The following is a 23641-nucleotide window of genomic DNA, read 5'->3' as shown; positions in this document are numbered from 1 at the left end:
CTTCCTTTCATTTTTCAAATTGTATAGAAGTGGAACATTAGTATATACATTAAAGCAGTTAGTTCACCACCACTATGTTTTACAATCAGAATGCCTGTTATTTGCTGAAAATCATTTTCAATGATTCTATGCAAGCTAGGTTGTGGAACTAGTCTACTCATTTTAATGATGTGTGCTGTGTTAAACCATTTTATATTACTCAGTTTTGCATTCTCTTTGCTCTAGTGGTAATATAGCAGAATGCCTTGGCTTATGGAAAAAATGTAACAAATTTGTAGTATACATTTCCAATATGAAATAGTAATTTGTGCCTAAGTTCATTATCCAAGATTTAGTAGGACACATAAGCAGCCCTATCTGATGGTTTTGCTTGACAATAAATACTATTCAGTGTAGTGGGGCATATTTCCAAGTAAATGTGTGAAGAATAGCAACCTTAAACCAGTATCATGTCTAAAATACAAGTTTGTGCAGCAGAGGTAGAGTTCAGTAAGTATTATCAGAGTTTCCCATCTCACTTCCGATACACTGGTAAAACAAACCACTTCACCCAGAGTGTGCTGTTTTAAGGTAATATGTAAAGTGGTTCATAAAATAAGATCTAACATGTACATGATCCATTACAGAAAAATCCAGTTGAGTGAGTTTTTTTACAAGATCTTGGATGTTAAAAAAAGCTGGTAACTAGATCAATGGCGAATGTTGGTTCTTCTGTTGATACTGATGTTATTTCAAAGTAGTCAAGATTTAAGAAGCATCCCTGGATATCCAACCACTTTCTGTCAAAAAATTCAAAATCCTTTTTTTTAGTATCTTATCCAAGTAACTAGGAAGGCGACTTTTTGAGGGGATGCCCTGCCTTTTTTGGAGATGATCTTTAATAATTATAGTTTTAACCGTCACATAGCGTGCTGGACTCAGATTAATAGAGTTACAAAGTACTTTCTCTCGGTCAGATAACAGTTCAAAGCCAGGAAGATTTTCAATTGCAGAGAATTCTCCATCTTTACCCTCATCCTTTCCTCTTTTAGAAGTACCAATGTTTTTATTTTCTTTCCTTTTCTCTCGTTTGTGTCTAGCTGCTTCATATTCTGCAGACTCTTCCATTTTTGTTATGCCATTTCGGCGATAACGCTGGAGTTCTCTTATTTTTGTTCGAAGCACCTTTTCCTTGTGTAGATTTTCAAAGAAATCATCAAATTCTTTGCAAGACATAAACTGATAAAGAGACCTCAATTTTAACCTCAGTTCCTTTTCTTCTTTTGTAGTTTTGCGTTTTGAAGGTTTTTCTTTATCTCTCCTATCCTTCCCTAAAAATGCAGGAACCAAGTTGTAGTCACGAGCAATGTTCTTTCGCCGCTGCCTCTCTTTCAGTTTTCTTACATACATATCCACATGAGCTCTTTTTAATTCTATTTCCACATCATCATCATCATAATTAACTGAAAGGCCACTAATTAGAGTCTCAGCATCTTGATCATACTCAATCTCATAATCATCTCGAAGTGGCATGTATCCAAGCTGTTGTTGTTCAGCCACTGATATATCTAAAGGTGGCAGAGGCATGGTAAGGCTTGGAGAAAGTGGACCACCACTCGGGCATGTATGATCAGTCACTCTATTAGGAATAACGTCAGGAATGCAGGCTTTTCCAAGATTTCCATGTATATACATGCTCACATAGTGTTCCATAACTTCTTGAGGCGTTCGTGATGCTCCAACATGAGTAGCCATATCTTCCTACAATAAAGAAAAACAATTTTTGAATTACCTGTCTCAAGACATGCATGTGCTAGATATAGACACAACTATGATGTTTGTCACAACCCAACATTTCACATTCTTTTAAATACAGCCAATGACTATGAACTTCAAAGTACTAGTGCTTGTTCATATATGGTGATCTTAAAGTATTATTTAAGTTCACTGGATTCAAACAGAAGGTTCTAAACTGGAGGAATTTTATCTAAAGCTTTCCCCATAAATTCACTTTTTGCTAATCATGGAGCTTTGTAATGAAGTACTTCACAGATCTAGAGTTAGTTTTTAAAAATAGGGCTATGCAGTGCTTGAGGTTCAAAGTGAAAAAGGTGCTTTGAAGCATGTGTGGAGTATATCTTACCTGTCAGCAACACCTAAACATGCTTTACCTGTTGCAGCTGCAAAGGGCACTTCCACAACCCAAAGAAAATGCAGTTTTAAGATACTGGCAAGTACTACATGAATGATGCTGAAGCACATTTTCTCCCATAGCTCAGGAGCATTAAAAACCTCTTATCAAAAATTCCCAAATGAATTGAAATATTCTTAGAAAAGCCAATCTTAAAATACAAAGATTTAATTTTATGCTTGTTAAAAATGTAAAGATACTAAGTCAGAAGAAATGACCCAAGGAAAACCAATTTCCTATCCTGCAGCCTCTATATGTGTCTAATTTTATCCTGGAACATCCATTAAATGCCAGAGCACTTCTTGGGAGGAAAAAGGCACTGTTTTCCTTCTGGTCCTATTAACAGATGAGTATGATGATCAATTAATTTAATATGCAGGCAGAAAAAGCTATAAACTCAGGCAATAATATAAATAAGACAAAGCTCTAAGAAAACTTTATACTCATATATTTGGTAAACATGATAGATATTCCTATCAATATGCTGATATAAAGAATTTATAAGTAATAAGGTAGATGTGTGGTGTTCAACTTTTTACATTTAAAAAAAATCTCTTTAATTTTAGAATGGATATGTCTGTATGTAAAGGAGTCCCTACAGTAGTGGCCAAAATTGTGGAAACTTTTTGGAAAAAGAGTATTTTTGAAGTTTGATGGCTAATAACACCACTTTTTTTTGTAGTTTCATATTCCACTGCTGGAATGGCCTGGGAATAGCCCAGACCTTAACCCAATTGAAAATCTATGGAGCCGACTAAAACTTGTTAGTCAGAAGCGACCCAGCAATAAAACCAGTTAATAGAAGCAATCCTTCAATCTTGGTTTCACATTATAACAACTACAGAACTAAAATACTTGGTTCACTCCACGGGAAGACGTTGTAAGGCTGTTGTTCATGCTAAAGGTTACCGAACTAAGTGTTAACTGACGTGATAATTTTTATATATCATTTTTTCTATGGTGATAATTTTTGTATATCTCATTTTTTCTATGTATTTCACTTTTCTTCTTTATATTGTAACTGTTATCTAATAGCAAATCCTTCATAAAAGTTATTGCATTACATTCTTGATTAAATTCAGGGGTGAAATGCTCCCGGTTCGGTCCGGATCACCTGATCCGGTAGCGATGGCGGTGGGTGGTTCAGAGAACCGGTAGCAAAAATCCCTACGCCCCCCTCCCAATGCTCAGCTGAGTCCAGGGTAGATAAAAATCAATGATTTTTTTAAAAAAAAATCAAAAAATCAGATTTTTTTTATTTAAATCGGATTTTTTTAAATAAAATGCTTTTTGAGGAAAATATATTACCATCCAAAGGTTATTCCATCATGAAATAAAGATTAGTTTTTTAATTATGTAGAATAAGGCTGTATATGTTTAATTTTTTTGGTAAATAAATTCCATTAATCCATTCACAATATCATGCTCTTCCAGAGGTTTTTGTAAGATTATTGGGCAGTTTCTCTGCCTACAAGATGATATCACAGATGCTTGGTTTACTTTTGCAGTTCTCAAAACTGAATTTGACTCAGCAGAGATCACATGCCTCTTCTTCACAGCAAAAATGTTATAACATGAACAGAGTTGAGAAAAAGACCTTAAGCCTATTGTTTTACAAACCTATGAATACAGAATCAACCCCTTCAGTGCTAAGTTTCAAGATGTTCAGTGAATAGAATAGAAACTTTTTCTGATTGTTTGGAGTGGAATAGATCTGCACAAGAAGAAAGTGAAACTAAGTGTGAGGAGGAAGGGGCAAGCAGACAAGCAGTACAAAATGAAAGTGAAACTTTCTGAGCACAATATTGCACAGCCACAGACAGACAAGGCTTTGGATCTTTTTGTGTGTATTACCTGAGGTTTATCACATTCTTTCCTTGGAGGAAAAAACCTATAATGGCAGCAGGCCGTAAAAGAGACCCAGTTTGGCAATATTTTAATGAAGTTCCTTTACCTATCAGTAAGGCAGGCATGCATGCAAACTGCAAACACTGCAACAAAGAAATGCAAGGCCTGGTGGCCCGAATGAGGCAACATCATGAGAAGTACTGTGATGAAGATGACCAAAGAAACACATTTGAACAGGCAGGATCTTCAGGTTGGTAAACATTTTTATTGAATCATATTTCTAAAGACTGCCTTGAACTGTCATGTTTGAGCAAAATTATATTTCTTATTATTACTGCATGTTACTGTCATTTGGTACAGTTATGAAGAAAAGCAAATATTCCTTTTGGGGCAGTGCTGTGTACAATAAGCAGAAATTGTATAAACAATAAAATAACAGCATTGACTTTTTTGTTTAGGGGAATTCATGATTCTGGAAATGGGCGTTGGTCCTACCTGAGACGCCCGTTCTCTCCCGTAGGAGGGAACGGCAGGCAGCGCCGGGTAGACTCTGTCGTTTGACCAATCAGGACCGGGTCTGCAAGAGTTTAGGCCCCGCCCTTCCTGTCGTTCCCCAGTTTATCGGCGAGGATTTCACTGCAGACTGGCGTGTCTCCTGCTAAGAATAAGGAAAAGGTAAGTAGAACCCGCCCCACCCCGGCAGCGACGGCTCATCCCCAATAGGGTGGGGGCTGCCTGCCGTTCCCTCCTACGGGAGAGAACGGGCGTCTCAGGTAGGACCAACGCCCATTCTCCTCCCAGACAGGGAACGGCAGGCAGCACTGGGACATACCAAAGCTTGATGTCCAAGGGCGGGCAGCCGGGGAGAGCCGAAGATCAGGTCTCATGCACCCGTTGTAGGACGCGTCTGCCGAATGCCGCATCCGCTGACGCGTAGACGTCCAGACGGTAGTGTCTGATGAACGGCGTCGGGGTGGACCAGGTCGCCGCCCTGCAGACTTCCTCCAGAGAAGCCTGGGTAGCCCAGGCCGCAGAGGTGGCGGCGCTCCTGGTGGAATGTGCAGTCACACGGTTGGGAACCGGCAGAGACTGGGACTCATAAGCGAATGCGATCGTGGCCCGGATCCAGCGACCCAAGGTTGGCGCCGAGACCTTGGATCCCATTGCAGTAGGTTGAAAAGAGATGAACAAGGCCTCGGTCTTGCGGAACGAAGCAGAACGTGAGATGTAGATTTTCAAGGCTCTGCGTACGTCGAGAGTGTGCCACGCCCTTTCTAAGTGGTGAGATGGATTGGGACAAAAGTTGGGCAAGGAAATTTCCTGCGATCGATGGTACAATGAGTTAACTTTGGGAAGGAAAGTAGGGTCCAAACGAAGGACAACCTTGTCGTGATGGAAAACGCATAGGTCTTGGCGGACCGACAAGGCGGCCATTTCAGAAATGCGACGAGCGGAAGTCACTGCCACCAAAAGGGCTACCTTGAAGGAGAGAAATTTCAAAGACGCCGACCGGAGAGGCTCGTAAGGCGGGCGAGTCAGCGAGGCCAAAACCTTCGAGAGGTCCCATGTAGGGAAACGGTGGACGACTGGGGGACTCAGGTTGGAGGCCCCCCGGAGAAATTGCCGAATCAATGGATCCTTAGTGATGGCTGTCAAGGATGCGCAAGCTGAGACGGAGGCCAAGGCTGCAGTCTGGCGACGTAGAGTAGAAGGGGCCAGACCGGATTCAAAGCCCTCCTGGAGGAAAGCGATGATGTGTGCTACTGAAGGCGAAGTGGGGTTGATCCCTCGAGCCAAGCACCAAGACGAGAAGGAGCGCCAGGTAGACTCGTAGATACGAGTGGTAGAAGGGCACCGGGCAGCTTGCATTGTAGTGATGGCGGCGGGAGGAATATTGACCCGAGTCAAGAACTCCCGCTCAGTCTCCAGGCGGTTAGTTGCAGCCATTGGGGCTCTGGGTGTAAGAGAGCCCCCTGGAGGAGGCAAATCTGGTCGTCCGGGATCCGCCAGGGGCGGGCAGTGGACAGGGCGACTAGGTCCGAAAACCATGGCCGACGGGGCCAGTGGGGAGCTATGAGAACCATTTCCGACCCCTCCGCCAGGAGCTTCCGGATGACCCTGGCGATGAGTGGAAGAGGGGGGAACGCATAAAGAAGGACACCCTGGGGCCAGGGAGATCGGAGGGCGTCCACCGCCTCCGCGCCTGGGGACGGGAATCTGGAAAAGAAACGTGGAACCTGATGATTGAAATTGGTAGCGAACAAATCAACTGCCGGGCGGCCAAATCGGTTGGAGAGGTCCTGGAAGAGGAGAGGGTGGAGCTTCCATTCGGAATGGTCCACTAGATTGCGGCTAAGGAAATCTGCTTGGATATTAGCTTTACCAGAAATGTGGGCAGCCCGTAAGGAAGCTAAATGAGCTTCAGCCCAGAGGCCAAGTAGTAGAGATTCCCGAAGAAGGGTCCGGGACTGGGTTCCACCCTGTTTGTTAATATGGGCCTTGGCCGAAACATTATCAGTTAGAACGAGCACGTGCTGCCCTTGGAGCAGAAGTTGGAAATGCCGTAAGGCCAGAAAAATAGCCCGTAACTCGAGGAAGTTGATGGAGGTGCCTCGTTCCTCCTCAGCCCAGATGCCCTGAACCATATGAGAGTTAAGGTGAGCCCCCCAGCCGGAGAGACTCGCATCAGTGGTAAGCACCATCCTCTGAGGCTCTCTAAACAGGGTACCCTGGGCGATCGCCTCTGAACCCCACCACCGTAAGGAATCCAAAACCTTAGGGGGAAGAGAAACCTTACGCAAGGAAGAAACTGAAAGGGATCGTTGAAACGGAAGAAGGTACCATTGGAGAAGCCTACTATGCAAACGGGACCAGGGGACAATGTCAAAGGAAGATACCATTTTGCCCAGGAACCTGGAAAGGGAGAGAATAGAAATGGGCCGGCCTTCCAAACATAGAGACGCCAGCTCAGATAGGCTGGACTGGCGGGCCGGAGAGAGAAAAACAGTGGAAGAGAGGGTGTCAATGACTGCACCCAAATGTTGAATGCGCGTCGAGGGAGACAGGGAGCTCTTGGCCCAGTTGATCAGGAACCCATGACTTTGAAAAAGGCGGAGCGTGGTAGAAACATCCCGCCGGGCCCCATGAAGGAAGAAAGAATAAGAATATCATCCAAGTAGAATAAAATGCGAATAGGTATGGATCGAATGTGGGCCACAAGGGCCGCCATCAACTTGGTGAAGACCCTGGGTGCAGAAGAAAGACCGAAAGGGAGAGCTTTATATTGATAATGAGAGCCCCTATAATAAAAACGAAGAAATTTACGATGGGGCGGAAAAATGGGAACATGTAAATAGGCTTCGGTTAAATCAACTGAAGCAAGGAAATCCCCCTCCCGAATGCATTCTAGAATAGTAGAGAGGGAATGCATCTTGAACCGGCGGTATGTTAAGTACCGGTTCAGTGCCTTCAGGTCTAAGATGGCGCGCCAGCCCCCCGAAGCTTTGGGGACAAGGAAGAGCCGGGAGTAAAAACCGGACCTACGTTCAGATGGGGGAACCTCCTCTATGGCTTCGATGTGGAGGAGGTGGGTAACCGCTGAGGCCATACGGGCACGGGAAGCAGAGTCCTGTGAAAGAGGACAAGGAACAAAAACGCGCGGGGGAGAAGCTTTAAACTCTAAACGGAGGCCTTCTCGAACAGTAGAGAGAACCCAAAGATCGGAAGAAGAACCAGACCAGGTATCAGAGAAGAAGGAAAGACGGCCCCCGACCAGAGAATCTGGAGGTCGGCTAACGGGACCTGTGGAAAGGGCGGCCTTTGCCACCCCGGAAGGACCTTCTGGGGGGAAATCTGGAAGAGGACCTGACCTGAAAGTCTTGGCCTTGCATTCCTCTGGAGGAAAAGTTGCGAGAGGATCGGTTGAATGAGACGCCGGTGTCAGTCGGGCGAAAGGACTGGGACCGTTGATAGGATTGTTGCCGAAAGTCCGACCGACGGGAGACCACGGGAAAGATCTTCTTGTGATCCCTAGTCTCTACCAAAATTGGATCCAGGGAAGAACCAAAAAGGTTAGCTCCTTCATAAGGAGAGGCAGCCAGGCGCCACTTGTTCCTGGCGTCAGCCTGCCAGTGGCGCAGCCAGAGGAGCCTGCGGGAGGTAACAGAAGACCCAATGGCCTTAGCTGCAAAACGGGCCGTATTAAGAGTAGCGTCGGCCGAAAATTCGACGGCCGCCAAAATTTTATTAATGTCCTGGTGGGAACGTGAGTCGGAGGCCGGAAGGCGATCCTGCAGCTGTTTGAGCCACAAAATGGAGGCCCTGTTGAAAAAAGATGCCGCCGAGGCGGTTCTTACCGCCCATGCTGAGGCCTGGTGTCCTTTGATAAGGGTCCGCTCGGCTCGCTTGTCCTCCGGACGCAAGGACTCCTCAGGAGGACCTGCCAGATGAGATGTAGAAGCCAAGGCGACAACTGGAGAGTCCACATTCGGCACCTGCAACAAGTCAGAAAGGTCAGAAGCAGTAGCATAGAACTTTTTGTCTTGGGAATTGGGCAGAGGCCCAGAGCCTGGCGATGACCACTGTCTCTTCACCACATCTAAGAAGAGTTTAGGTGCAGGCAAGGTATCAACACGAGCTGGTTGTTCTGCGAAAAGAGAAGCAGAAGGATCCTCAGATGATGGATTCCCTGTGGAAGCAGAAGGAGCTGGTAACATTTTGGTAACAGACAAAGCCTTGAACAGCAAGGAGCGGAAGAGATGAGGTTTGAAGAGGCCTATAAAGGCCGGCTGGTCGGGAGCTAGACCTTCATCTTCGGACCATTCTTGGTCTAGGGCGAGGTCCTCCGCAGAAAGGGATATCTGGCTGGCAGAAGCAGGAGAAGATGGTCTCTCCAGATGGGGCGAAGCCTCCACCCCCCGTGATAAATGACTGACTTGGCTCGAGCAGTCTAAAATATCAGATTCTGCACGCTGTTGTAGGCCTTCGGAGATACCCTGACGGATGGCAGTTGCGATGAGAGAAGCCAGAGCAGGGGAAATGGTGGAAGGCAGGGAGTCACTGGAGGGGGGAGGAGGAGGAGGGGGGGGAGGATGAGTGGAAGGAATATCCTCCCCTTGGTCTGGAAGCACAGCAGCAGGAGAATGGCCCTCCTGAGGCAAGGTTGCAAATAAAATGGCCGCTTCATCAGGAGCCGGAGAAATCCCTGAGGAAAAGCGATCTGGAGAAAGAGCAGATCTATGGCAAATCTGGGGCTGGGCCTGAGCACTAGAAACCCCAGCAGAAACCTGAGGGGTGGAAGCGGCGGGAGAAGGCAAGCCTTGTTTGGAGGCCTGAATCTGGGCCTTCTGGACCGCCCTTTCCAGGGCCCTATGGCGGCGCTGTTCATCCTTCCGGGCCAGAGCTGACTTTTCTGGAGGGGCAGATGGCAGTTTGGACTTCTTATGGCCTCGGTGTAGGCCTGAGGTCCCTTCCCCCGGATCGCTGTTATGGCGCTTCCTATCCTGATGAGCGCCCGCCCCACGACCACTTCTTGAGGAACGGGAGTCAGCCATCTTGAAATTACCCCCGTTGGCGCCAAAACCAATTTTAAAATGGCCGCCTTTAGTACTCACTGCGCCCAAGCGGTCCGAGAGGCAAGCGGCAAGCGGCTCCAAGCAGCGAGTGGAATTCGGAGCGGTGGGGGGAGCTGCGAAGCGAAGGCTTCAAAATGCAGCCAAAAGCGTCTGATTTCGGAAGGGCAATACAGCGCGGTGCAGGCCAGGGCTACGGAGCGAACTCGTGAGCCCTGCCTGAAAATGCCAGCCGGCAGTTAGAAGCGGCGATCGGGTGGCCGCGGGCGAAAGAGAGCCCTCTTTCAAGCCGGGATCGCAGCAAGGCTCCTCCAAGACGCTAATTCTGCCCTTTTGCAATTTATTTTAAGATTCCTAGATTTCGATCTCAGAAGAAGCAGGAGACACAAGTGTCCAAGTCGACCGAGTCGATAAACTGGGGAACGACAGGAAGGGCGGGGCCTAAACTCTTGCAGACCCGGTCCTGATTGGTCAAACGACAGAGTCTACCCGGCGCTGCCTGCCGTTCCCTGTCTGGGAGGAGAACTATCCACCTTCAAGATCACCATCCTCCTGTTCTACAGTGTCAGAGTTATCCGTCCAGGATAGTGCTTCATTAGTATCATCATCATCAGACACCCACAGCCACATATCACTATCATCTAAAAGAAAGAAAAAAACCCCTTCCCTCCTGGAACCACCATAAATAAGTTTGTGATAAAAACTAGCAGATTAGAAAAAGAGTTAATTGAGGAAAAAATTGCCCAGTTTGTTTATGCAACGAACTCTTCTTTCTGTCTGACTGAGAACCCAAATTTTATTAATATGGTTCAGTCACTGAGACCAGGATACAGTCCACCCAGCAGAGCAGATGTTGCAGGGAAACTGCTGGATAAAGTGTATGACAGAGAAATGGAGCAATGTGCAACAGCTCTGGAGGGTAGAATTGTTAACCTAAGTATTGATGGGTGGAGTAATGTCCACAATGATCCTATTGTATATGCTTGTATAACAACAGAAGAAGGGAAAGTCTTCCTTGCACAAACAATTGATACGTCAGGAAATGCACACACAGCAAAATACTTACAAGAAGTGGCAGTAAAAGCTATAACAACATGTGAACAAAAATTGGCTGTTCAAAATGTCTAGTACGCAGTTTGGTCACAGACCATACTGCAACTGTATCCAAGATGAGAAGAAATTTAGAAGAGCAGGAAGGGAATACAAAACTAATAACATATGGTTGCAGTGCTCATTTGCTGCACCTCTTAGCCAAAGACTTAAGTGGTTTCCGACGTCCCGATATAGTCAGCTAATGCCATCGCTGACTATTGGGGGCGAATCATTGGCCCCCACGGATAGGGCTCGCAACTTGGGTGTCCTCCTGGATTCACGGCTGTCGTTAGAAGAGCATGTGACGGCCGTGTCCGGGAGGATTTTTCATCAGGTTCGCCTGATCCGCCAGTTGCGTCCCTATCTAGATCGGGACTCCTTACACACAGTCACTCATGCCCTCGTTACTTCTCGTCTGGATTACTGCAACGCTCTCTACATGGGGCTCCCCTTGAGGTGCACTCGGAGGCTCCAACTGGCGCAGAGTGCGGCCGCGCGGGTGGTGATGGGAGCGACATGGAGTTCCCATGTGACACCTCTCCTGCACGAGCTGCACTGGCTCCCGGTGGTCTTCCGAGTGCGCTTCAAGGTTCTGGTTATCACCTTCAAAGCGCTCCATGGCTTAGGACCTGGTTATTTACGGGACCGCCTGCTACCACCAATAGCCTCCCACCGGCCAGTACGCTCCCATAGAGAGGGGCTCCTCCGGGTGCCGTCGGCCAAACAATGTCGGCTGTCGGCCCCTAGGGGGAGAGCCTTCTCTGTGGGGGCACCTACGATTTGGAACGAGCTCCCCCCGGAGATACGTAGGATCCCGGATCTGCGCACCTTCCGCCGCGCGCTTAAGACCTTTCTATTTTATCAAGCTGGCCTGGCCTAAATCTTCCCCCTTTTTAAATGTGGAAATTTTAAATTTTTAAATTTTAAATTCGTCTTTTTATAGGGGTATGGGTAAGGCATTTTAAATTGGGGAGCCATTTTAGATTTAATTCTGTTTTAAACGTATTTTAATTGTTTATATTGTATGTTTTTAACTTTGGCTGTTCACCGCCCCGAGTCCTTCGGGAGAGGGGGCGGTATAAAAATCTAATAAATAAATAAAATAAAAATAAATAAGTGTTCCAGAAATAAAGACTAATGTTGTTGAAATTGCTAAATACTTCCGTAACGATCATTTTGCTGCAGCAGCTCTGAAAAGGATGGGTGGAACCAAGCTAATGCTCCCACAAGATGTTAGATGGAACTCTGTGATGGACTGTTTTGAGCAGTATATCAAGAACTGGCCTATTCTGATGACAGTTTGTGAAGAAAATCGAGATAAAATAGTGGCACTGTCACGGCCAAAATCCTCAACATTGGGCTTAAGAGAAATGTTGAACATATGCTGAGCATCCTGAAACCCATCTCTGAAGCTTTAAACAAAATACAGAAAAATAGCTGTTTTAATGCTGATGCTGTTGAAATTTGGAAGGAACTGAGTGAACACTTAAAAACAGAACTACACATGGACAGAATTAAATTACAAGCATTAAAAATACGAATGGGACAAGTACTGTCTCCAGCTCATTTTTTGGCAAATATTGTCAATATCCAGTATCAGGGTCAAAATTTAAGTGCTGAGGAAGAGGAGTTAGCTATGACATGGGTATCCAGCAATCATCCATCTGTAATGCCAACTATAATAAACTTCAAAGCTAAGGGGGAACCATTAAAGAAATACATGTTTGCTGAAAATATTTTAAAGAAAGTCACACCAGTGAACTGGTGGAAGTCACTTAAGCACTTGGATTTAGAGACTGTTCAAGTAATGATTTCACTTTTAACAGCAGTAGCTTCTTCTGCAGGCGTTGAAAGAATATTTTCTTCCTTTGGACTCATTCATTCTAAATTGAGAAATCGTTTGGGACCCGATAAAGCAGGAAAGCTTGTTTTTCTTTTCCAGATTATGAACAAAGAAGAAGATGAAGATGACGAGTGAGCTACAGAGGACAGTATTTAAGTTTTTCATGTGTAGGCTGGGCTGACAGTCTAAGTTTCTTAATATATATATATTTTGTTTAGCCAAATTAGTTAACAAACATGGATGTTTGTTTAAGCAAATAACATATGTTGTAATATTATTGTTTCAGTTGAAAAAAATCTATTTAAATTGTTGTTATTAAGGTAATGATTATTTTTCTCCTTCCTAAGTACAACAGAAAAGTTGTCCAAATATGAATGATTAACCTATTAAACTGGGGATAAAAAAACTAATTTGAAAAGTTGTTATTCTACAAATCTTCATCTACTTGCATATTAAAGTTATACCAGCAAGAATTAGTCTTTATGTAGAAAACTATGATTTAAATCAAGCCTTACTGACTAGTGACTTAAATCGTGATTTAAATCGTGATTTAAATCAGTTTGATTTAAATCAAATCCACCCTGGCTGAGTCGCACAATCATCAGAGGCTTTTTTTTTTTTTTACTTTTAAAAGCATTTTTTCTACAACCTCTTCCAACGAAAAAATGCTTTTGAAAGTAAAAAAAAAAGCCTCTGATGATTGTGCGGCTCAGCTGGGATCCTCAGAGGCTTTTCAAAGCATTTTTTTCTGCAACCTCTTGGCCGAAGAGGTGGTAAAAAAAAAATGCTTTGAAAAGTCTCTGACGATCCCAGCTGAGTTGCCTGATCGGCAGAGAGGCTTTTCGAAGCATTAGAAAAAATGCTTTGAAAAGTTAAAAAAAAAAGTTGGCCACGCCCACCCAGTCACATTAACCCCCACCAAGCCATGCCCACAGAATCGGTAGTAACACATTTTACATTTCACCCCTGATTAAATTATCTTTCCATTGATATATGGGGCCCGGTGGCTCAGCAGACTAAAAGCATTGTGATTAACACCAGCTGTCTGCAATTACTGTAAATTCGAATCTCCCCAGGCTCAAGGTTGACTCAGCCTTCCATCCTTTCTAAGGTAGGTAAAATGAGGACCCAGTTTGTGGAGGCAATAAGCTGACTTTGTATAAATATACAAAAGTATGAAGGCTACTGCTTAACACATTGTAAGCCGCCCTGAGTCTCCGGAGAAGGGCGGCATATAAATCAAATTAAAATTAAAAAATTAAATTAAATTAATATATAATTTTATGGTACTACAAAAAAAAAGTGGTGTCATTAGCTAGTTTTAAAAAATACACTTTTCCCAAAAGGTTTCCACAATTTTGGCCACTACTGTACAGATTTTACTCTACTAGTCATTGCTAATTATAGGGGGTGGTTTTGATTATTTTATGACTATTTTATATATACAAAATACAAGCTTGATTGGCATAAGGAATACCAGCAATAGTGATCAATTCCTATTAGGGTTAGCTGTAATGAGAAACAAGGCAAACTTACAATTCACAATCAAATTACAGTATCAGCAGTATATTCTAAATATAAAATCTTCAGCATGAACCAAGTTACCACTTCAGGAAATCACATTAAAACTTTAATTTTATTAATACTATCAATATTATTATAGTAATACTGAGAAGTGTGGTGGCTTAGTGATGAAGACTCTAGTGTCCCACTTGGAAGGTAAATAATTCAATCCTAGAATAGTGCAGATATTTCTCTCCTAGAGCGCAAAGAAAAAATATCTGCTCGGCATGGTCTCAGAAAGGGCATCTAGCCAATAAACGCTCAGCTCCATCCAGTCATCCCAACTCTACCCCGAAATAAGTGATTGCATGGATCTAAAAAGGAATGCTTATTTTTATTTTAATAATACTATTATAAATCCATCTTTATTTGGAGTACTTTTAAAAAATATGTTGCCCTTACAATAAGATTATTGTAACTTTTATAGAACTACCATTAATCATGAATGTTGATCTTAAGTATACCAGAGAAAGTGTTATAGCAGGTGTTCATTATAAATAAAAAAAAAAATACAGGATGCAAAATTTACCTGAGGACCTCATAGGGTGAATTGGATGTTATGGATATTATGGAACCAATTTTTTAAAAATATCTCAGTCCCACTTAAGCATCCTTTATATTTGGTTGAGTAAACTGTGATCTGCTTAAAAGTTATTTTTACAAGTTAATTAACCGCATTATTGCCTAGCAGAGTGTTATAAATTTATCGTTTGGAATGTTCATGCAGATTCATAAATTTGGATTAATGGAGTAAACCTGGATTAAGTTAACCAAGAAACAGCATTTGGTATGATGTCACCCATTCACGGTAAGCCAGCTCAAGAAACATCTCAAAAGCATGTCAAAAGCCTTAACTGCCCCTTTTCTAAGGACTAAAAAGCAGGACTATTATGAGTCCCTTCCTCACATTTTTTACTTTCCATGGTCTAAGAAACTTTCAGAAATTTCACTTTATTCTCAAGGACAGAATCAAATTCTGGTATAGGTAGTCCCCAACTTATGATCTTAATAGAGCCTACCCATCCTGGTCGTAAGTTGTGACAGTTGTAAAACAGTTTGGTCACACGACTGATTCAATACAATGGTTATTAAACCAATCAATGGTTCACTCTGAGCATGGTTTTGCCAAAAACCACAGGTACCAGTTTTTGGCAAAATCATCATAAAACATGGTCATGTGACTATGAAACACTGCAAATGGCTGTAAATTCAGCCATGTTGCTGAGTCCACAAAGTTATGTCACATGACCTTGGGGGGAGCAGCAACCATTGGAACTTTGAATCTGAGTCATAACTAGCCCCAAGGTAGGTCTGTAGTAATTTTGAATGATAACTAAATGACAAGTCGAGGACTCTGTGATAATATAATAAATAGCTACAAGTGAACAAGTCCTGCTCACGGTTGATAGTTTTGAAAGCACTAAATATTTTTTCAACATTTTATTGGAAAACTCTCATTACAATTTATTTTCAACAAGAGTTAAAACCCAAGAGAAAAAACATTTGAGTACTTGCCACATTATTGGATAAGCAAGAGTCAGTAGTCAGTAGAAGTCTTGTGCAAAGATCAATAGCAGAATGGAAGATACAGATACAGTTGCCAGTCAATATGTTTGACTGGGAGAGGCTATTATCGAGAGGAATTTTTCAAGGATTAATTAATATTGCTATTTGTGTTGCACCGATTCCTCTGTCAACAATACTGAACAAGCCAGGCCATGATCAAAACATCAAAAACATCTGGCAGGCTATCCCATCTCATTTACATGAATGATCTGAAACTATATGGATAAAAACTAGCATAGAATCACTGATTAGAACTGTCTGTATATATAGCCAAAATACTGTAGTGGAGTTTGGATTAGAGAATTTTACCACCCTCACCATCAACTGGAAAAATAGTGAAAACAGAATCAAGATGCCCTATGAAGCTCATCCTTTCAAGGAGGTTGCTGCACAATAAGAGCTGCTGATGAGATGGTTCTTTGGCAGTGCTGCTACCTGGTTTTGAATGGGAATAGTTAGGAATGACCCAAGTTGGCTTTTGGACAATCATGGACCCAGTTGGGAAGTGGGGGGCTTATTTCCAATTCCTTCTAGAAGCGATCAAGGTTACTGGGTCATTGAGCATATACACCTTCCTGTCAGTAATTTCATTTTCTAAGCTTGCCAGAGGACTAACTTTCACTTTTCGAATCTATGGTTTCATTTTGCTTTTTGCTTTGAAAGTTGATTAGTGATTGCTGATTTACACTGTGCACAATATTAGTTATGTTGTATTTTGAAGGATTAATTTTATTATTAAACAACTACAGCGCTCTCTGTCAATTGAAAATGTTAATAAACCTCAAACCTGAATATTTAAGAAAATAAAAGTGAAGTTTTGGCTTTCTTAGGAGAATATCCGTGTGCACAATTATTGGGCAACTATTGGTATGCAGAATTATTATGCAATTAAATGAAAAACGAAAATGTGCCCATCTCACTCATTTATTTGCATCTGTTAAAGTGAGAATAATAAATTAACAACTGAAAATGTACAAATAAACATTTCTGACAGTTCAAAAAAAAAATCAGTGACCAATATAGCCACTCTTCTTTTCAATAATGTAATAAGCCTTCCATTCATGGAGTCTATCAGTTTCTTGATCTGTTGACGATAACTTTTTTGCAGCAGCAACCACAGCCTCATAGACACTGTTTAGAGAGGTGTACTGTTTCCCATAAATCTCCCATTTAAGAAGCGCCCACAAGATCGACTTCCAGTTGATGTTGCGGCAAGAACAGCTGGAAAATAGCGGAGCTCTGCAGGACTCTGTGAAATGCAGCTGGCAACTGCTTGCTCACAGACCATATGGAGTTAAGTCTCCCTGGAGGGGAGGTGAAGAAAGGAGAGGTGCCTGTCAATCGTGAGGAAAATGCTATTTTCTTATTGATCTGAAGAAAGCTCTCCTGAACAGCAGCAGTGACGACGGCCATTTTTGGTCAGTCACAAGTGTCAAGCTGCGACAATCGGGACACTAAGTTGTGTTGGAGCGGTGTGTGGGCAGAGCAGTGAAACTGGGTGAGAAATTTCCAACTGTTACCTTAGAGACTTAACTTAAAGTTCCAAAATGATCTCCAAACACTAAAAAAGCAGCGATTGGATTTATGGAGAAAAAGTAAAGACTAAAAACTAAAGAGGAAGATTAAAGATTTAGAAGTAAAAGAAAAACCTAAAGGATTATTTAAAACACAGAAAGCCTGGAAAAGCCAAACAACATTGTGAAAAGTGACTATTGAGAGAAATCGCTTTTCTAAACTTTATCTCGAACTTCCCTGATTGGATGACAATCAGCTGTTTTTGGTTTTTTATATTCTGTGGAAGGCTGGAATTGGGAGCAGGGGAGCCATCTACTGAAGGAAGAAATTTACTGCATTGTACAAAATCCAAAAGGAAATGAAGAGAAATAACATCTGGAAAGCTATCTGATCTTGATTTTATCTTAGTAGGCAATTGGAATGCTGGGAAATATTTATTGAGCTGCTTGAAGATTCAGAAGGCAAATTAAATTAAACACTAAAACTCTACTGGAACAATACACTGAAAAGCAGATTTGAAAGATTGGAAGAAACTTGATGGGCTATATTGGATTTGGGTTATTAACATTACGTGATAGATCATTTTACAAAGCAAAAGAAGAAAAGAGAGAAGGGGGAGAAAGGAAAAAAAGAAAAAGAAAAATAAGATTTTAAAATCTGGACAATTGGGAAGGTGTAAATTGGAAATTATAAAGACTGAAAAGCACAAATTTATAGACATTTTGGAGACTTGGAGAAATAACTCTGGGCTTGATAAAATCTTTCTAATAATTTATTTATTTATTTATTTTTGAGTTTTTAGATATTGGGATACTGGGATATTCGAGGGATATTAATTTATTACAAAATAACCTAGCAGGAGACAATAAAATTTTATAAAGAAATGTTAGAAATAGCGATAAAAAACTATAAGAAGTTGATGGGAATATTTAAAGATAAAGATGTGAAAGTAGAGGGCACTCAACAAATGGTGGGAAAAGATGAATATGATACACAGAAGACAGCTGAGAAATTAGAAAGAGTAGTGGAAGAGACAATTCAAAATAAACTACAAAAAGATAAAAATAAGTTAAAAGCAGAGAAAAATATTGAAAAGACAGCAATGACAAATACTAAAAATCAGATAGACAATCCTTTAAGAGCTTATAATAAAATAGAGGGGGGAAAGGAGGAGCTCACAAAAACAAAGAAAGGGTTATGGATGGATATTCAAAAGATGCAGCAGAAGGAGATAAAGGATAAGATAGAGGGAATAATCAGTTTGTGTAAAAATGTTAGAAAGTCATATAGGATTCCAAAAGAGAAATATAAAAGAATCACCCAAAAAAATAAATAAATGATGAAATTCTAGAAAGGTTGAGAGATGATGGATAGAGAAACAATATTTTGTAAGGTAGTAACAATATTGAGAAACAAAAAAAAAAAAGAAGAAGAAAGGCCCACAAGTTTAGGTCAGGTGAGGAAGGGGGCCATGTCATTATTCTTTAATCTTTAAGGCCTTTACTGGCTAGCCATGCAGTGGAGTACTTCAATGCATGTGATGCAGCATTGTCCTGCATAAAAATCATGGTCTTCTGGAAAGATGCAGACTTTTTCCTGTACCACTGCTTGAAGAAAGCGTCTTCTAAAAACTGGCAGTAGGTTTGGCAGTTGATTTTGAGTCCATCTTCAACCCCAAAAGGTCCAACTACCTCATCATTAATAATACCAGCCTATACCAGTACCTCACCTTCACCTTGCTGGCATTTGAATCCAAGTGGAGCTCTATGCCCATTACTGATCTAGCCATGGGCCCATCCATCTGGCCCATCAAGAGTCACTCCCATCTCATCAGTCCATAAAACCTTTGAAAACTCTGTCTTCGGGTATTTCTTGGCCCAGTCTTGCTGTTTCATCTTATGTAGCTTGTTCAGTGGTGGTTCGGTTTCAGCCTTCCTTACCTTGGCCACATCTCTGAGCACTGAACACTTTGTACTTCTGGGCACTCCAGGTACGTTGCAGTTGTGGAATATGCAGTTCTGGATTTCTTCTCAAATCTTTGGCAATTAATATGCGTGGTTTTTTTTCTCAACACGTTTCTTGCAACCCTGTTGACTATTTGCAACAAAACGTTTGATGGTTCTGTGATCATGCCCCAATATCTTAGCAATTTCAAGAGTGCCGAATCCCTCTGAAAGACTTTTTACAATTTTTGACTTCAGAGTCAGTTAAATCTGTCTTTTTGCTTTTCTATTTCCTTTGTATTTTGTATTTTATAATACTTTATCATTCAATAAAAAAAGTGTTGACTCTCTTGTTAAAAAATGTTAAATCACTTTTTTGGCTTATTTTGCCTGAGGAAAAGCTGCCGCCTAATAATTATGCACACTTTGATATAGGGTGCTGATCTCCTTAGACCACACTCTCCATTACACAAATACACATCAGCTGATTTGCTTATATCCACTAAGCATTCAAGTTTATACAGCTTAGAAATGGAAAATATGCATAAAAATGATGAAATAGTCAAAATACTCACTTGTCTAATAATTGTGCACACAGTGTATTTCAACCTCTTACTAGACTCTAATTGCTTTTTCTTTTTCTTTCTTTTTGATATATGTTATTCTGGATAAATTCTGTTCCCTTCGCATGAAAGCATGGCAGCATTTGGGGATATGTAAAGAGTTTTTAGACTCATTACTGGATCTCTGTATTTTTTGAATTTGCAAAATATCTGGACTTTATTTTTATTTTCTTATAATCTTGGATTGAAATATAGAAGAAAACATACTTTCTTTGTTCTTTATTCCCTCTGGGTTTTGATTGGAAGATAGGCTTATTCCGGAAACTGAATCTATTATACTTAACAACTCTATAAGAGATCGCATTAAGAAGTAAGCGTGGATAGTCGATCCAGGATAAATTATAACTTTTAGGATGGTTTGGGATAGATCAGATGCTATAGTAAACTTTCTACAAGTGGATTACAATAACAGTTTGCTAACACAGAGTTTTGAAACTTGTTTTGTTTTAGTATTCTTCTTCCTGTTAACTACTTTGTCATTAATGTAACATAGAAGCCAGGTCAATAGTTTGCAAATAGATTTAGTAATTTAAAGAGGCCGTGTTTCACAAGGGGTGGGAATTAATGTTATAATGTATTAATCAGTATTCAACTAGAGGGGATAATATATGTATGTGTGTTTTGATGCACCTTTTTTAATGTTTTGATTGGTTTGTGTTTTTTGTCCTTTTTTTCTTTTTTGTCTTCTTTTGGATGATTTTTGTATTATATATGTATATATGTAAATAGCATCAAAAGGTTGGATGAAGATTATCATTACAAATACCTAGGCATCCTTCAAGTCAATTACATCAAGCACACGAAATCTTTTTTCCATAAAGTCCAGAAAAAGCACCTTTGGTACAACCATGACCTGGATGACTGAGAATCTCCATATACAAGTCAATACATTATAATGCAAGGGAAGATCTTAAAGTCCAAACTCAGTGGAGGAAAGTCAATTAACACCTAGGCTATTCCAGTCATTAATTACACAGCTGGAATAGTGGATTGGACTGAAGAATAACTAAAAGCCTTGGATAGGAAGACCAGAAATATAATGACAATGAATCATGCCCTTCATCCTTGTAGCAACATTGACAGATTCTACCTACCATGGAATATCGGTGGGCGTGGAATGCTGCAAGTACACCAGACAGTTGAAGAAGAAAAAAGGGCATTGGAAGAATATCTGAAGGACAGTGAAGAAGATGCACTGAACCTAGTATACCATGAAGCTAGTACACCATGAAGGCCTACTGAGTACTGAAGGGACCAAAGTGGCCTACAAGAAAGATCAAATGAAGAATAGAAAAGAGATTGGGCAAGACAAAACATTACATAGCCAGTGTGTTTTTTTTTTAAATAAACCAATAAGGCAAAACAAAAAATAATCAAGATCTGGCAGTGGCTAAGAGTAGGAAAATTGAAGAAAGACAGAGGGACTGCTTCTGCCTCCATAAGACCAAGCCTTAAGAACAAACGCATACAAACCCGACTTGAGAAAATAGCAACAGGTAGGAAATGCCATCTCTGCAACCTGAAAAAAATATGGACCACTTGTTAGCTACTGCAAGATGATCCCACAGACTGACTACAAACAATCACATGATAAATTAGCAATAATGGTGTGCTGGAATGTCTGCAAGAAATACCATTTATCTTCAAGCAAGAACTGGTGGGATTGTAAAATAGACAAAATAATAGAAAATGAAGGGGCTAAAGTACTCACAGATTTTAGATTTGAAAGAGATAATCACCTGCCACATAACATACCAGACTTAATAATTGTTGACAAATAGTCAATAAAGCATGGATACTGGATATGGCAGTATATGAAAACAGGCAACAGCAGAACAGAAGAGAAAGAACTGGAGAAAATCACAAAATAAAAAGACTTGCAAAAAGAAGCAGAACAACTGTGGCAAAATAAAACAAAGTTAGTACCAATCCCAAAAACTTTTGGAGCACCATTTGAAGGCCATTGCCATTGACAAATTACCAGCAGTCAATTCCAAAGATAACTTGCAACAATACATTTAATACCATTAAATAACAACATCTCCCTATCCTAGGTCCTTGGGAAAGACTCAATAAGTGGATGAAAATGCCAAATCCAGTCTAAACATCTGTCTGACTTCAATGAACTATAATAATAAAGCATCTATATCCCAAATCATTTTAGGCCACCAAAAATCATACAACCATAGATCCAAATGATCTATGATGTAATCCCATTTCAGCAGTCTAAATATTGACAAATGCAATGAAAGGCTGAATTTCTGACAAAGACCTATTACATGGATGGTGATAGAACATTGTATTTTAATTAAGAATGTTCACTATTACGTGGTTCAATTTCTGAAATATCTCATCTATTCAGAGGTCTATCTATAGACCTCAAATAATTTAAAAACAGTCTGGCAGCAAGATCTCCTTAATTTCAATCTCTCATAAAGTTACATGAATTTTCATTTAGTTATAATTTACAGGTGTATCTTAGCATAATTTTGATTTTTAAGTTTTTTAAAAGATTTTTCCATACACTTTTCTTATTTTATTGCATATTTTCTTGGAAATATGCAAGTCTTATTGAATAGTAGGTCACAAACAGATAAAGTCTGAACTAATAAAAGAGAATATTTGGAGCTCAGAGTTGGATATGGGGTCCTTGGTGCTCTCTGAGCTTGCTTGTTTTCTTGCAGACATTTCATTACGCAAACTAGATAAATGTCATCACCTAGTTTGTGTGATGAAGAGTTTGCAAGAAAACAAGCAACCTTAGAGAGCACCAAGGACTTCTTGAACTGAATAAAATACATTCCCATTATATCAAGGATTCTCCATGACATGTGAACATATGATTTGGGGTGGCTATGTATGTTTTTGGAACCAGACATTTGATTACTTATTAATATCTTTTTGCAATGTGAAAGTGGGTGCTATGTTCACAGCTTTGGGCAAGACAAGGTACATACTTTTCAGGACAAGTGGCTAAAACATGATTGTATGGTTTTGGGCTATCCAAATGTGAGCTGCAGCATTTTGAACATATATTCACCATATTTTTGTACAATTATTTTTATTCTATGGAATTACTGGATAGCTTGAAAGGCAGTGGTCTGATTACAGAGATATGATACAGATGAATTTAGGTTAATTTTAAATTCAACGATAAAATTGAGATTTGTATTTACTCTATTGCTTGACCTGTGTTTTGAATGTTGATCAGAATAAGTCTTTAGCTTTGCCCAACTATTTCCAGCCATTTTTTCCCTTAGCAAAACAAGGGCCCAGCTCCATGAACAACAATCGTGCTATTAAAAATGTGAATTGAGCCACTATGGGAACATAATTTCCCCGACGCGGAAGGACAGGGCCGGCCGACAAACCAGCATGGAACTTCTCACCCAGTTGCCGAAGCCGAACTGCTCGATAGCATCCAGTAAGAGTTGCTCCTCGCGGCTGCTCCAGCCACCCTCGGCCTCGGCACCCCAGAGAGTGAAACGCCCACCATCTACCAGCTGGTAGCCATGCCAGCGCCTATGCGGGCCAATCTCGGCGCCCGCTGAGAAGCATTCGGGGCAAAGCTCGATATCGGTACATTCGGTGCAGCGGAAACGAAGCGAGCTGACCTCAGCCAAGCAGTACACGCAATACTTTTTCCCTAGTTCCGCCATCTTGCTTTCCTCCCCCCGCCCCAAGAGGTAAAAAGAGCAGCAAAGGTTTGACGTCCACGTTTGCGACAGGGACCAACTCCCGCCCACTAATCGAGGCAGAATTTTGTGGGTGTGTCCCAGGAAGAAATAGCCAATCGACTTCGAAATTTCTTGTGCTCTTTCACGCGCAACATCCAATCAAGCCTCGCTTCTTTTAATTTCTTCCCATTGGTTGACAAAAGCAACTTTTGTTGCCTAGCGACGGAGCAA

The 23641-nt window shown here is 41.3% G+C and overlaps 1 protein-coding gene across 2 annotated transcripts; it reads right to left on the bottom strand.

Moving 5' to 3' along the window:
• Nucleotides 1–5: 5 nt before the first annotated feature.
• Nucleotides 6–23638, bottom strand: TADA2B (transcriptional adaptor 2B). 2 transcript variants are annotated; one of them, XR_015733572.1, is made up of 2 exons: nucleotides 4514–7807; nucleotides 6–1740 (listed from the first exon to the last, which is right to left on the bottom strand). XR_015733572.1 is itself a non-coding variant. In XM_034411718.3 (2 exons), exons 1-2 carry the CDS (start codon nucleotides 23390–23392, stop codon nucleotides 748–750), a joined length of 1263 nt encoding a protein of 420 aa, XP_034267609.1. In that variant the 5' UTR covers nucleotides 23393–23638; the 3' UTR covers nucleotides 6–747. The 2 variants fall into 2 exon arrangements, 1 of the variants encoding a protein (XP_034267609.1); XM_034411718.3 differs by lacking the exon at nucleotides 4514–7807 and adding an exon at nucleotides 23123–23638.
• Between the last annotated feature and the right edge of the window lie 3 nt (nucleotides 23639–23641).

Source organism: Pantherophis guttatus, chromosome 3 (genome assembly GCF_059756535.1).
Source record: "Pantherophis guttatus breed Tessera chromosome 3, ASM5975653v1, whole genome shotgun sequence".
NCBI classification, from domain to species: Eukaryota; Metazoa; Chordata; class Lepidosauria; order Squamata; family Colubridae; genus Pantherophis; species Pantherophis guttatus.
Note: the sequence above shows the minus strand (reverse complement) of the source record. Positions and strands in the feature narration are given on the sequence as shown.

What these genes read in the sequence shown, in the direction of transcription:
- TADA2B (XM_034411718.3), bottom strand. Translation starts at nt 23,392, where the DNA reads ATGGCGGAACTAGGGAAAAAGTATTGCGTGTACTGCTTGGCTGAGGTC. An exon ending in AGTTCGGCTTCGGCAACTGG is followed by an intron (nt 1,741 to 23,122) that starts GTGAGAAGTTCC and finishes TCTTTATTGTAG; the next exon opens with GAAGATATGGCTACTCATGT.